The following is a 15,906-nucleotide window of genomic DNA, read 5'->3' on the forward strand; positions in this document are numbered from 1 at the left end:
ATTTCAAATAAAATGAATAGTATCTATTTCATTGTTAGGATTTAAAGTTAATATAAAACTTTCAATTCCACCCTTTAATTCAAAAGTCTTCTATAATTAAAACAATAAAACTATATGGGAGTCCTGCCACTAAAATTACTAGGGAGATAATTTTTTGGCTGGCATAAAAATGACTTGTTAATTTTGAAATTTTTCTTTTTACTTTTTAAGTGAATTGGAAATGTTAATTAATAAAAAAAAAATAAAAAAACAAAGATCTCTCACTCCATCTGCGTTGAGTTCATTCTAAATTTTCAGCCAATGACCCCATTGACCCATATTCCGTTTTTTACTCTGTTCTCAATTTCTCTGTCGCAGTCAATTTATTTATTTATTTAGTCCTTGACATAATTCTGTTTTTTAATGTGTTTTAAAGGAGTAAAAATGTCAGCGAGGGCATGGCTGCTCAGTTAGCTACTTCCTGAGCTGCACCCCTTCAGATTGGCCTTTTTGCCCTTTAAGGGGATACCAAGTTGTGTAAAATTCATTTTAAATTTCCAGCCAATGAGGATTGCCCAAATTATCTGATGTAAGAAGAATCGGGCATTTTAACTTAATGTTTTCTGAGCAGATTTCAAATTTCATAATTATTTTACTAATTTAAATTTAAATAAAACAAATGAAAAGTGGACAAACGACAGAGTAACACGGGTTGAAAACAAAGAGAAGTAACGCATCTGAAGAAATTTGAAATCCAGATGGGAAAACAAACCAACGGCTGCAGCTGCTATGGTTAGCACATTGCCTGGCCTTTTTAGACATGATGGGACCATCCGTGACGGGCATGGCGTGCTGCAGCAGGTTACATAAGCCTGTTGACGACATCACCGAGATCATTGGTACGAAGAGTACCAGAAATCTCGAGTGCCATGGAGGCACCAAATAGCTTGACCACAAGATATTTGGTAAGTTTCGAATAATCATAACCATTGACACAGCAATATTGGTTGAGTGGAAAAGGCATGTATTGGCAGCGTCCAAATCCACAAATTGCTCAAACCCGAGCCCTGCTATAACTTCTTTCTACACAGATCCCATTTACCTAATTTGCAGCTTGAGGGAAGAAAATAGCATTCTGCAGATGTACAATCATAACTTCTGCGAGATTTTTAGTTGGATCTTGTGATATGGTGTACATGGCATGTCAATCAAAAGAAAAGAAAATGTCCTAGGAAAAAAATATTCTGGCACCTCAAGTAAGATATTACATACATCTGTATATCATCTTAACTTCCAAATTGGCCAGCAAAACAAAAAAAAAAAAGAAAGAAAAGAAAAGCAAAAGTAAAAGTAAAAGTAAAGAAAAAAAAATCAATGACCTAAATCAACCTAGGTAGACATCATGACCTGATCACTTGACTGTAGTGCTTGGGTGGCAAAGAACCTGACATCAACGTCCGGATCCTCACTAAGTTCGACCAGACACGGACGGACTGTCTTCTCAACCACCTGCATTGTTCACAAAGCATCCCAATCAGTAGTCCCATCAGCATATGCTCACGAAACAGTATTGCACTTTCTTTTCCAGACAATCAATCATTATTGGACAAAATGGTTGGGATAAAAGGATGTCCACCAGAGATTTGCCTTGTCTCCATCGCCCAAAAAGAAGGGGGGCGAGGGACATTTGCAAAGATATCCTTACCCAGAAATCCTAATTGTATCTGACCATATGATATGTTATCCTAATTGTATCACCATATGATACAACATATTGCATTTTCTTTCACCTATCATTTTTAGAGCTGGATGGAGAATTATCTTTAAGAACCATAATATCCTAAAAAGTTCCAAAATCACACCAGTTCTCAATTTCAAACATGTTCTCTTTGCTATATCACGCCTTGCTCAATGTCGTTATCATCTATTTTCTGACTCAGAAATGTTATGTAAATCGAAAGCGAGTTACTTACAGACTGATCAACTATGGGAATAAGTGACTGCAAGACTTTAGCCACATTGAACTTGATGTTGGGAACCCTGCAAGGTGCAATTGTCAACACGGCAGTCCAAGTTATAATAAACAGAAAGAAAGAAGTTCACAGCCAAGCTTCAGAATCTATTGACTTTACCTATCCTTTGAAGCGTTAATGACCACAGGCAGAAGTTTGGAACAAGTAATTTCTGGGCCCATTACAGGAGCAAGTAGAGAAATTGCATGTAGAATGGTCATCCGGTACAGATAGTGTTGGTTATTAATCATGTCTAAGACCTGTAAGAGAATATCCAAGCTATTTGAGAAAACAAAAAAACAAAAAAAGCACATACACCAAAGATATGTTCAGATGTGAGTATGTTATGTTAACCACTCCCAGCAGTTCAGAGTGGGAGAATAGTCTTACATAGTTTCTTTTAACTCAATTTCATAATTATTTACGTAATTTGAGAGAAGCAACAAGTCCCCCAAAGCTGACAGACAACAATAAAAAGCTCAAATTTGGAACAAAGGAATTGTTGGTGAGAGTCTCTCTGCTCTCCTTCCACAAGCACACCTCTAGGGAGAGGCACTTCTTAGGTAACAGTGGTTGAAGTCTATGCCATCAACTCACCACAAATCCTCCCAAACAGAAGCTACCATCTGATCATATGAGAGACGTAGAATCAGCAACAAGAACAGGAAAGCAGGAGAGAGAATTTCCTAAGCAATTGACACCCCAGACCAAGAAAGCTAGTCAAGACGAGGGGAAACTGTTTTTGGATTTTCAAGTCCACAATAATGGGACTCTCTCTAGGTGGCGGGTGTCGGATATGCCATTAGGGCAGAGGCATTACTGAGCACAAAAAAGGCATCACAGATAATAAAGAACAAGGCATTGGATGGTGAGTCATTGGTTGTTAATAGGCTTTTCACGGCCATTGGAGTTGCTAAAAGAAACAGAGAACCTTACCTTCTTTTTTAGTCACATTAGAGGTTGAGGATTAGAACTGAAAGATGATTCTAGTTCCTTTTCAACACTAGAGAACAGAGCAGTATTGCTTTGGCCTCAGTTAAAAAAAAGAAAGGTTAAGGAACTTCGGTCTTTACCAGCTTATAAATTATCTTTCGTTCAAAAAATATTTTGTTCTTAATCAAAATAAATATAAGTAAACACCAGGACAAAGAATTTAGGTACTCTAGCATGTCAATGGCATGAATTTTGACAACAAAATTCCTTTCATATACAGGATATGAAGGAATGAATATAAGCTCTGACAAGGACACATACTCTCGCATTGATTGGAATCAGAAAGACGCATCAGAGATCATTTTGAAAATCTACAATCATAAATTTATGAAATTTTCCATGTCAAACACTTCCTATGCATGTCATGCACCAACATCAATCTGAGAATTCTTTTTTGCTTTTCCTTGGGAAATGGTACCATACGATAATAATGTATCAACAGAAATCAATGCAAGTAATATGTAATCAGAAGAACCTGTGGAATTATGTGTTGCATTGCCCAATCTGGGCCAAATTCTTCTGCAAGGCGTTTCACATTATTCGCAGCTGCATCACGAATCGAGTAAACCTACAGCCAGTATCAACAGAGTTAGCGAAAATAAATTTTATACCCTATCAAGATGGTTATCCAGTCAATATTGCATGATCATGCTTGTTATTGCAAGGGTCAGACATTACAGTAATTAAATCCAACATACAAGTTTCTCATTGTTGGCCCCAACAACATATATAAATTTACTAGAAACAAGTATACTAAAAAAAAATGTGCTATGGAAACCTCAAGTGGAAGATAATTGTAGAGAAAAAGCATCTTAACGTCTAAAAACACTTAGATAATTTTCAATCCGGCAGAATTGAAACCTAGTCTAGCTACCCTTGGGAAGGAGATATAACACTGAAAACTCAAAGGAGCAAATTGCGTTAGCAAAAAATTACAAGTGACAATGTGATGGATATCCAAGAATATTCCCACCAAATTCAGCTGGGAATGTGTATAAATTGATAGGCCCACAACAGCAATTACTAATTCTCATTAATACTTTGCAATTCCAAGAAAATAGAATTCCCCACCTACTAAAAGCAAAAGTGTTCGAAAAAGATAATAGTAACAATGAGGAAGATGACAATTTTGAGAATAGAAGATGGATTCACATTTAATGTAGAGTTTTCTACATAAAGAGGAAACTGTTAACCAAAACAGATATAAAGATCAAGTCAAAAGCATAAGCATTAGCACGTTATATTTAGCAGTCAGTAACCAAAATCTATACAAACCTTATCTTTTAGCCATTGCATGCAAAGAGCACCAAGCTTGTCATCAAAAAAGCCTACACCCAATTGACTTGCCAATAAAGGTATGTATTCTATTATTGCAAGCCGAACCCTCCAGTGTCTATCCTCTGCAAGCTCAACAATCGCTGGCAAAAGAGACTGGGACAGTAGATCAATTCCAATTACCTGTTTTAACAGTTACATTAACAAGACTTGATTAAAATTTAATACTAAATGTTTACAAACACTCTTGTGGAAACTGGTACTTTCAAAATAATTCAAGAAAGGCGGCAATAAAACAACAATTGAGTTTAAGAAACAATTATGCTGCATCAACTAAAGGATCATATTTTATAAGACAACATCAACCTCAGTCATAACTCTAGCAGAATGAAAGGCAGAAAGGAAAATAGTGCTGCAACACCATAGTGGAGATAATCATTTACAGGGCACTGAGAGATCTGCAGGAGGAGAAAAAATCTTTCTTCTTCTTTTCCTTCATTTTATTAAGTAATATGGGGAAATATAATCATTTTCAACTTTGTTACAAATCACAGAATAACTTAAAATTTTTTAATACCAGCCACTAAATGCTAAATCGGTGAAAAATGCAAAAGAAAAAGTGTTCAATTGATCAAAATTGGAAGAAATGAACTCTTTAACACTTGAATATAGACAAAACCTGGTTAACTTGATCAAGCTTGCTGATAATATTCAGCCGGACATCGGGAAACTCGTCCTTTAAAAGAGAAAGGAAAATAGGCAACAGTTGTTCAATTGTTGCATCCTGCAAACCATCAACAGAAATTACATTATATACAAGGAAATAAACAAAATTTCACTCAAAGAAAACAGTACATTATATGGTAAAATCAAGAGAGAGAGAAACACCCTCCTCTGTTTTAATTAAATGAGAACCAAAACAAGCTATCCACACATGTCAATTCCAGTGATGCATAACATAAAATGTTAGCAATTTTGAAACAGGTATCACTAATTCATGCCATGTTCAGGAGAGAAATATTATTGATGCTCTTAAGTTTATTCCACAGCAAGAAGGCATAATGGTAACTAGCTCACTCTCCAATTGCATTTCAATTAGATGACTAGTTATAGAAAGAACTCTCTCGCACGCGTCTAACAAGATACACCCAAACAAGTGAGAACAGAAAATCACATGTAGGAAATAAAAGCAGGAACATATTCTACACCACAATTACTCCTGATGTCAGAATGAAAGACAATAAAAGGTGTTATAGACAAGATGCTAGAAACATTTTTTTTTTAAAAAAAAGTAATCGACACATATTATTAAAAGCGTAAGGCACCTATAAATACAAAAAAAGTATACAAGAAGAAGCACCTAGCTAGAAGGAAGAAAAAAATGATGATGATGCTAGAAACATTGCATAACCTAAGCTATATGCCTTTCTACTGTTGCATGGAAATGAATAAGTAAACTTCTATATTTTCCATCTAAGATGAGAAACAACATATGTACCTAGACAAGATATTACCTTTCCTAAAACTGGCGCCATTCCCATTATAACAGAAGCCAACGCAGAACGAACATGCTGAGACGAATCTGTTGACAGTTCCTAAAAAAGACAAACTTTATAAGTCATAAGTTATCAAACAAGCAACATCTGAACAAGACTACAAGTGAATAAACACTACACAATCTACCGTCAAATACATAACACCAAATAGCTAACTAGTTGGTGAGCACATGTACCTTCACACATGGAAGGATATGCTGAATTGCGAGTTCTGGATTCAGAATCCGGCAAAACTTAGTAACTTTTCCAGCAGCAGCTATGCGTACTTCAGCCTCGTTATCACGAAGTAGCCGAACATATGCAGGTACCAGGTCCGACCTAACAGATATAAACGTTATGACAACCATCAATTAGAATTGAAGCTAATTCCTTAAACCATAGTAAAATATCTACATAAATCATGACACACTATGACAAGTACATGATTTCTAAAGACGGTTTTGAGATTATTGCAACATAAAAATCAAGATCTCTCAAATTCTGCAAGAGATTGTTTGATAATGCCAGGGAAAAAAGTAAAGTATTTAAAGCATAGAAAAAAAAAAAAAACCAGACCTGGCAATAGATTGGTGAAAATTGAATTACTACGGAAACATTCAAGATAACTGCTCCTCTGCAGGAAAAGAGAAAGTACCTGGTTGGTTCAGGACCTACAGCTTCACATAATTCGTATAGTTGATTTGCAACCATGTAACGAACACGCCAAGACTTATCCTGGTTAGAAAAGACTTTGCATCACATAACAGCAAATGCACATATTGTGTTGCACTTCATGATTCAGTTATAATAGTTAACAAAATAAAGAGATGCAACTCTCATTTAGGATTATTTACAAATTATACATTCTCCTCCAATAACATATTCAACCAGAGTCTTAGTGTGAAAGCAATCAAAAACTTTTTTAAAATTGAAGGAAAAACTTCCACTTATAACATCCCACCACATACTCAAAGAGTTGATCCTAAGATTGTAGTCTGCCTAATTTTTATTTATCATGAATTTGACCCTAGTCATTTTTTGTCTCCTTCAATTTTTCCCTTAGTTATAGGAGTCAAGTTCTAGATAGCTGGGTCTCTCTTGAATACATCCAATGTACTTGGGTAGTGCCCCTTTCTCGGCCCTTTTGGTCAGTAGAAGTAAGAGATTCTATTACAAAAGAGGGAAAAGTTCAATGAAAATTAGCTATTAAAACTGACCTGTCCAAATGCCCTAAAATACAAGAAAATGTAAATACGGTTAAAGGACAGACATTCATCTCAAGAGCAATCCTAGGAAAATGTACATATGTATTTATAACTTAAAAGCAAAGACCAATGAAGACAATGGCCAAAAAGGATATTGAAAATCAGAATAGCATGTTAGAAGCATTTTAGCACAGTTAATGGTAGAAACATGGCTAACATTTAGTTGCCCAACAGATTATAGAACCTTTTGTAGGGAAACTGCAACAGAAAATGCTTTATCAAATTAGCATTAATATTTTAATTACAAAAAGGTTATAAGCATGTTAAAAGCAACCAAAGGAGTATGCCAGAGATTAACGTTACTGATTTTTCATTAAAAATTTACTGATCATTTAATAAAGAAAAAAGGTTTCCACAAACCTTTAAATGCAACCAAGAGTGTTTTTTTTTTTAATTAGTAAATGAACTTCATTAAAAACACATATGGCATATCTAAGTACACATGAAGTATACAAGATAAACACCTAACAAAAAAAGGATAAAAGGTTTATAGTCTCTATATAAATCTTTTTTCCTTTTTTCTGGTTTATATAGAGATTAACAGACCATACAAGCTGCAGGTTAATTTTAGAATGTAATTATTAACAACATAATCCATACCTGTGAGAAACTAACTATGACAGGAAGAATATGTGCCACACAATCTTGAGGTTCCAACAACTTTCCAAGTGCTGCACAACCTTCAACAGCCAATAACCGAACAGAATCTTGATCTGCAATGAGATTAGTATGAGCAAATTCTTGTTGTCATTAAAAACTCTAAGCCAATGCATATAACATAATAGGTTAATAGCAAATCCAAGTAGATGAATAAATATTGCAAAGTTTTTAATGGAAATGGACTTGACGATTAACCCTCAGGGTTAGGCATCCAATAAGTCACCTAGGTTACTTAGAAGTCTAAACAGAATCAGGATGATGCTCAACTGGGAACACTCGACTCCAACAACAATAAAAACAAAGTTTTATTTTCCTCCAACATCACTATTTAAAAATTATGTTGATTCAAAAAATAGAAATTGAATGCAATATACAAGCAATTTTTTATTTTTTATTTTTTTATTTTTTATTTTTATGAATAATGCAAGATACAAACATGAATGACCAAGCACACACCATCTGGAACTGAAATGGATAAAAGAGAGCAATAGCAGAAGCATAACAATTCTTTCCTAGAATTAGTTATTCATCTTATGCCTCAGCTTTCATCTGGTCAGGACAAAAAGGGGTCTGCGCTAAATTGACCCATAAATTTAATTGGGAAAAAACTATTAACAACGGTCCATTCTTTCAAGAAAAATTAAATACAAGAAGTTAACATAAGGTGTTATTTGATGACAGCTTAAATTATGTTCTCAAACTGCAGAATTAAACAGCTCCAAAGGGCATTTACATACCGTCCTGAGTCAGATCCTCAAATATAGACATGATGTCAGTTTTCAAATGGGCAGCTTCAACAGTAGCAGCAAATTTTCCAAGGTTCGTTGCAGCAGATCTCCTGACCATAGGCATGTCATCTTGACACAGCTGACCGTAAATTGTTCGTAGTTCAGTTTTTGATGTCTCTGGGGCACTTGGGTAAGCAATATGGAACAAGCCACATGAGGAAACTCGAGCAGTAAACCACTCACCAGCAGCCAGTCTCTAAATGTTGGAGATTATGATGTGTTAAAATAAAATTGAGTCTCATTCTAATTGTAAGAGGTATAACAAGATCATGCATTAGGGGATATCAGAAAAGAAGTATGATCAAAGGACCAAAGACTTTGAGAAGTCTTACACTGATTTTTTTGAAAAGTAATGTAGAATTTATAAGAAGAGTTTTACATTTATTAAAGCACAGAAAACAGATATAAAACAAATCAACAATCAAATGTTTGACTTTGAGACTACTATCCTAGTTGCCTGCAAGTTTCCCCAAGGCATAAGTAATGCGTGTCAAGACACAAGAACACATGACCAGGGTGAAAGTTTCAAGTGCTGATGCAACGAAAGAGATATATTCAACAAACATGTTACCTCAGGTTGTAAGGCAGCCCTCAGGTAAAAAGTGAGCAGTCGGTTTTCTAGCTGCCAAGTGTTTATCAGATCGCCCTTAACCAGACATTGGTGGCAATGACGCTTTGCAAAACTAACCGCCAAAAAACTAACTTTTCTAACGAAAAGATCATATAGACTATCTGAGCAGATAATTTAGTCTATCTAATCAAAAAACTGGCAAGCACAATCTGTAAAAGCCTGTAATTGTTCATCGGCATCATAAAACATGCAACACCTAAGACACTGACCCATCCACTATTACGTCTTACAAAACTTTCTAATTTGTACAGCTCACTTAATATTCATAGAATATGATACATATGAATAAAAATAAACACAAAAACCAATTCGGAAAAATCAAAAGCAAACAACAAAGGAAAAAATTCAAGCATCTGACCTTAACCAGAGGAATGAAGTACTCAACCAAGTCCTGTTCCCTCATCTGTGCACCAATTCTACACAACGACTCCACAGCTTTGTCCCTCACGCAGGTTTCCTCAACCGTGCAAAGAGTTTCCAATGGCGGGAGCAGCACATTCGCATACTCAACGCCTCCAACATAGGGAATGAAAACCCCCAATTCCTCTGCCATTGCAAGAAGCACTTCATCGTCATCATCATTGTTCTCGCTGAGAAAAGGAATCAGCTCCTTCCTGGTCCTCTCCTCTCCAAGTGCGCGAGCAATCGTGGAGAGCCGGCGGATCGAGTTCAATCGGAGTTGAATATCTTCATTTTTTAGCTCGTCAATTAGGACGGCAATCGGATAGAGTGGCTCATCGACCATAGCCATCGTGTCTCGAAAGATCAACGTACCTGGAAACCAAAGAAACCATGTCTTAGAAAAGATTCAACTCGAATCACAACACCCTAGTTTGATTACTAAGAAAATCAAGAAAAAAAAAATCAATATTTCAAATCTTCAAGACCCAGAAGGAAAACTAATACATGATAACAATTTATAAATCAATTCCTCTTCACTTAGCTAAATTGGAACTAATCTTTCATTTCTAAATTACAAAGGTAGTAATTTAGGCAACTTCAAAAAAAATTACCAAGAAATAATCCGCTAAAACAACATTTTTGAGTGGAAAACTAAATGTGAGAAGAAAAAATCATAAAAAAACCATAGATATGACGGAACCCTAGAAGGAGAATTTGTGTCCACAAAAAAGGAGAGCAAAAGTGAGATAACGACGAAGCAATATACCAAAAACACACACAAGAAAAGCGAGCGAGCGAGCGAGAGAGAGGAGGCGTGGAATACCTTGAAGGCGATTCGATCTGTCAGGGAGTGGTGAAATAGGACAGATCTTTGCGGGGGCGGAGGGAAGTGGGAGATCTGGTAAGTTTTCCTGGAATTATCGTCCGCGTCGGGGTTTTCTTTTTGACCAAACGGCCCGATACTTCTTTGGACCGAAATTTTAGATCGGGTATTGGGTTAACGGTTTTGAGGAAATGAGGGGAGGGGGCGTCGGGTGGGGTGGGAAATAAAATTTAGTCGCAAGATTTTCATGCTTTTTTATTTTATTTTTTCGAGTAAAATGTTTTTAAAAAAGAAAATTAATTTCAAAAGAATCAATTTTCAAGAAAATGTTTTTGGCACAATTTTCAAAAATCATAAATATTTTTATGAGTTTTAAATTTTTTGTGAGAGAAAAGTAAAGAAAGATATTTGATAATACTTTTAAAAAGAGGTTGGACTTTTTTTTAAGAATAAATGATAATAAGGGGGAGTAGGTTGCCAAACAGGGCCTAACAATGACGTCTTTTAAGTTTCTGTACGATGTATGTATAAAGTCAATATTGACAAGTCTGATAAAAAATTTAAATGTCGTAATATTATATATATCATTAGATGTACCAACTTTAAATTCAAATCATTAAATGAATAAGTTACTTTTCATTTGAAATTGAGATGATCATTATCCTTTTAAATAGGCATCTCTTTTAACTTACCATCATAATGTGAAGTAAATTTTTTTTTTTTTTTTTGAAAAAAATAATAATAATAATGTGAAGTAACTCTTTTTTGACGAGTCTTGTGCCAACCGTATGTGTCACGACACACAATTACTTTAGATTATAAATATACTCTAAATAAAAAATTAATCAATCTTAAAATAATAATAATAATAATAATAATAATAATAAAAAGAAGGCAGCCGCCCAACTTTGTCACATGACACATACAATTGGCACATGATGTGTTAAACGAGAGCCATGTAGCATATGCTATACAGTTAATTGAATAGACGGTAAGTTGAAAAGGGAATTGGTTTAAAATAAAAAGAAAACCTAAAGACATAATCATTGAAATTGAATACCTAAGGTTTAAATTGAAACTGCATCGCGAAATCCCAAACCACACTTCTCTTTAAATCGACACATTTTTTCCCAACTCATCCATGCCATCTTAGACTCATTCTCCTTATTACCCCCATCAAAACTTAGACATCATAGAATTAATGTCTTTACATAAGGTTTTGGGCAACAAGAAAACACTTACAATATATGTGGGTATTGCTTGAATGACTGCCTTTGTGAAGGATCTCTTTACCCGCCTGGGACAAGAATTTTTGTTTCCACCCATTAATCCGATCCCACACCTTCTATGTTATCCCTGCAAAAGCACTAACTTTGGACTATCCTATAATTTATGGCAGCCCCAAGTACTTCTCATACCGGCCTGTAGAGCTAACCCCTGCTATCGATAGGCTATGTGTTCGGATTTCCTGACCAGTATTCCAACTAAAAAAAAAAAAAAATGTCTTTCTTCTATTTAATTTATGACCCGAAGCTTTTTCATACTCCTCTAAAACCCCTTGGATATGGTACCATTGAAGCCTACTCGCCTTACAAAAAAGTAGGCTATAATCTGCAAAGAACAGGTGATTAATTCTGGTTTCCCGCCCAGTAAAAGGTAGTTCAGTAATTCTTCCTTTTGACTCTGTAGGATTCAGCATATTACTCAGACCTTCTCCACACAAAAGGAAAAAATATGGGGAAAGAGCCAAAGAGGATCACCTTGTCTAAGACCTGTAGTGGGTATTATATGACCATTCGGCTGCCCATTGATAAGAACTGAATATGTCCTTGTTCTCATGCAAGTCATAGTGAGTGTGATCCATTTTTCCGCAAAGCCGATCTTCCTCATTACCACCTCCAAAAAGTCTCATTCAACTCTATCGTAGGCCTTACTCATATCCAACTTCAACACCATGAAACATTCTTTCCCTTTCATTCGTACATCCATAATGTGGAGTGCCTCAAAAGCTACAAGAATATTGTCGGTGATTAACCTGCCAAGTATAAAAGCACTCTGGGTTGGGGAGATGATGGATGGGAGCACCTTTTTCAACCGTTAGCTAAAACTTTGGAGATCAATTTGTACAACACATTACACAAACTGATGGGCCGATATTCCGAAATGCAAGAAGGATTTTTAACTTTCAGAATGAGTGCAATATGAGTATTATTAATCCCGACCTCAAAAGACCATCATTAAGAAAGCCCAAGACAGCATTACATACCTCATCCCATATCAAAAGCCATGATTGATGATAAAAACAAGCCGCAAAACCATCTGGTCTAGGAGACTTGAGCAGTTGCATTTGTAATAAAGCAAAATCGACCTCAGTCGCATCAAATCTCCTTGTCAATAATGCATTCATCTCTGACGTGACCTTGGTTTCCATAGTTCCCAACACCTCCTCCAGCCCTACGGTCCCTTTGGAAGAAAATGATAGAACTGGACAAAAGCTTTAATAACCTCCTTTGGTTTCTTCCATTCTCTCCCTTCCTCATCCCGTATCGTCTGAATTTGATTAACTTTCCTCCTGTGACTAGCCTAGGCATGAAAGAAAGTCGTGTTGCAATCGCCTTTTTGGTACCAATGATGTTTAGCCCTTTTCCACCGACAATCTTCCTATTCCATAATTAAGTCAATCTCCCCTTGTAGCTTTTTAATTTCCGCCTAATTCCCAGAATCCTCATCACGTTGCAAATTTGCTAGAAGCTTTGTTTTCTGTTTTATAGTCTCTTCGGTGCTCCCAAATTTCTGGATACTCCAACTTGTGAGTCTCCCTTTACATTGCTCCAATTTTGAAGAAACTGTTGCAATCGAATCACCTGCTACTCCATCTCCTTCCCACGCCTCCCTTATCACCGCTTGGCACTCCTCATCTAAAATCCATTTGAATTCAAATTTAAAGCCCCGATTTCCTTTCTTACAAACCTCCTCCAAAACTTTACATTCAGTGAGCAACGGTTTGTGGTCGAAGGAACGACTAACCAACACATGGACCGTTACATTATGGAACAAACTGCACCAATCCTTATTTGCCACTGCTCTATCAAGCCTTTCTTTCGTAAAGCTCTCATCACTATGCCCGTTCGTCCAAGTAAACTTGGGACCTTTAAAACCCAAGTCACTTAGATTACAATCCTCTAAAGTTGTACGAAAATCCGCCATTTGCCCATCTCTTCTAAGAACCGTACCAATTTTTTTATGTTGCCTCATGATTTCATTAAAGTCTCCTACACAAAGCCACAAATAGGGAGAATACAATTTCAAGTGATTGAGGAAATCCCAAGACTCCTTAGAGCACTAGCAGCAAATGCCCTATATGTCATTCCCTTCCCTATGTTTTGGAAAAATTAAAAAAAAAAAAAAAAAAACCATAAAAACACACCCACATCAAAAGCCCTATATTTAACCTACACCAAAGGGTATCTGCAGTGTTTCCCAATGCATTAGGAAACACTGTAGATACTCAATGCTTTATCAAATTATAAACAAATCATTCTCTTTCTTCTCTCCTCCACATGTCCCAACAATTCTCTCTCATTTCTCCTCTCTTATTGGTTGCAATGATAAAAAGAAATAATATTTAATTCATATAAGAAAAAATAAGAGAATCTATTGTGAAGTGCTTTTTTATAGGGAATCAAAAAGTAGTTTTATTTCCTAAATTGAGGGAAAATGGTTGGGAAGCTGCTGCTAGTGCTCTTACGTTTAGCACTATTCGGATGGCCATAAAACCTCGTAAATTTTCATCTAATACCTTCCTCCGGCCAACTAATAATGGCATTGATGTGCCTCCTTGTATAGTTTTGAATTTCCAGCTTTAACTCCTCCTTCGAAAAGAGTGCTAAACCCCCACTCCTCCCAATTGGGTCTACCACAAACAACCCATCAAAACCAAGCTTCACACGTAAACCTTCTAGACGATGTTTCTTACTTATTGTTTCCATTAGAAACAATAAATTGGGTTTCTTTTCCTTTACCAATTGACAAAGGTCACGAACTGTCCGATGATTCCCAAGCCCTCAGCAGTTCCAGCTTAGGAGAATCATTGGGTTTGTCGAGCCCGTCTTCACTGCACTACAATCCCCTTCCTCCTTCTTGCTCTTCTTCCTTAGTACTTCCTGACTCAATTTACCCTTTACAGCAGAAGCCTTACGTTTAGAACTTTTATTCCCTTCCACCCCCGTAAGGGCAATTCCACCCAAATTTTCACATGCATGCCTTTTCTAGGTTCTCATATTCCTCCTACCACCTGACCCCACCGTAACTGCCTCCCTCATGGGACTATCCAAACCATCTTCTTCTGCCTTATCACCCCCAATCCCCGCATGCATCCCTTTCTCTATAACCTTCCCTATTTTCGTTCCTGGAATTTGGTGTGATGTGAACATGGTTTCAGCTACCTTTAAAGCTCCTTTTGGCACAACAGTTGCTGCAACCTTGTCCAACCTCGACCCATGCATAGTAGATAACGTGGGAAGTTGACCCACTGCTTCCTGGCATTTCTGCACGACCCCTCTTGCTCCTTGGCCCAAGAATAAATTATGTTGCCCCCTATTTTCTCCATGCAGCAGTAATAAACTCTCCCCCACCTCCGCCTCATTGCCCACACTCCCCGTAGGATTAGATTCACTAGAGTCCGAAATACCCTCCCCTAGAAAAGGAATAAAATCTCCTCGAACGTTCGTTGCTTTTTTCTTTGTTGTACCCCCTTCACTACCCTATCTACGTGATTAGTCCCCATGTTTAGGGTTTCCTGATGATCTGTAACTTACCTTACTGACCTGTTTCTCATTCTCCTCCCACCCGGCATGTTGCACTTCCTCTTCCGGGGACTTCGTGACTTAGAGAGCTTCAATTTGGCACTACTAGCAAAGCAAGGGTGGAGAATTCATCAAAATCCGACTTCGTTAGTGGCCAAGATTTTCAAGGAAAAATACTATCCTCATGGTAGTTTTTTGGAGGCCCTTTTGGGTTGATCACCTTCCTATGCTAGGAGGAGTATTTGGACTGCTCGGAAAGTGCTCAAGAATTGGTTGATTTGGAGGGTGGGCGACGGTTGTTCTATAAACATATGGGGGGATAAATGGGTGGAGAAGCCGATTACCTATTCCATTCAAACACCTGCCCGGGTGCTAGATAAAGAAGCAAAAGTAAGTGAGCTCATTGATGGTGACACTAATTGGAAGAACATGAATCTCTTGGCAGAGATATTCACGACTGAGGAAGTGGAGAATATTGGAAGGTTGCCAATCTGTCCGAATAAACAACCGGATCATCATGGATTAGAAATAAAAATGGGATCTTTTCAGTCCGAAGTGCGTACCATGTGGAGTGTGATAGAAAGGAAATGGAGAAGGGTAGCAGCTCATTGATTCCTAGTACGTTTACTATTTGGAAGTCCATATGGAATATAAAGTTCCTAGGGCGGTGGCTATGTTTCTATGAAAGCTAGCAAAAATATATTGCCTATAAAGGAGAACCTATTTAAGCGTGGCATT

General features: G+C 36.8%; 1 protein-coding gene across 1 annotated transcript; it reads right to left on the reverse strand.

Annotated features, from left to right (window-relative positions):
• Nucleotides 1-1,093: 1,093 nt before the first annotated feature.
• On the reverse strand, nt 1,094-10,554 carry LOC132183631 (serine/threonine-protein phosphatase 2A 65 kDa regulatory subunit A beta isoform-like). The gene is made up of 13 exons (XM_059596991.1): nt 10,364-10,554; nt 9,497-9,912; nt 8,457-8,703; nt 7,660-7,772; nt 6,450-6,529; nt 5,992-6,133; nt 5,774-5,854; nt 4,939-5,043; nt 4,260-4,442; nt 3,460-3,552; nt 2,112-2,251; nt 1,953-2,019; nt 1,094-1,488 (listed from the first exon to the last, which is right to left on the reverse strand). Exons 2-13 carry the CDS (start codon nt 9,887-9,889, stop codon nt 1,369-1,371), a joined length of 1,764 nt encoding a protein of 587 aa, XP_059452974.1. The 5' UTR covers nt 9,890-9,912; nt 10,364-10,554; the 3' UTR covers nt 1,094-1,368.
• Between the last annotated feature and the right edge of the window lie 5,352 nt (nt 10,555-15,906).

This window comes from Corylus avellana, chromosome ca6, assembly GCF_901000735.1.
Source record: "Corylus avellana chromosome ca6, CavTom2PMs-1.0".
Taxonomy (NCBI): Eukaryota; Viridiplantae; Streptophyta; class Magnoliopsida; order Fagales; family Betulaceae; genus Corylus; species Corylus avellana.

Excerpts from the sequence above, each read along its gene's own strand:
- LOC132183631 (XM_059596991.1), bottom strand. The coding sequence starts at position 9,889 with ATGGCTATGGTCGATGAGCCACTCTATCCGATTGCCGTCCTAATTGAC. Across the intron at positions 7,773-8,456 it reads TGAGGATCTGACTCAGGACG|ATCAAGATTCTGTTCGGTTA; the intron begins GTATGTAAATGC and ends ATCTCATTGCAG. Across the intron at positions 2,252-3,459 it reads TGCAACACATAATTCCACAG|GTCTTAGACATGATTAATAA; the intron begins GTTCTTCTGATT and ends ATTCTCTTACAG.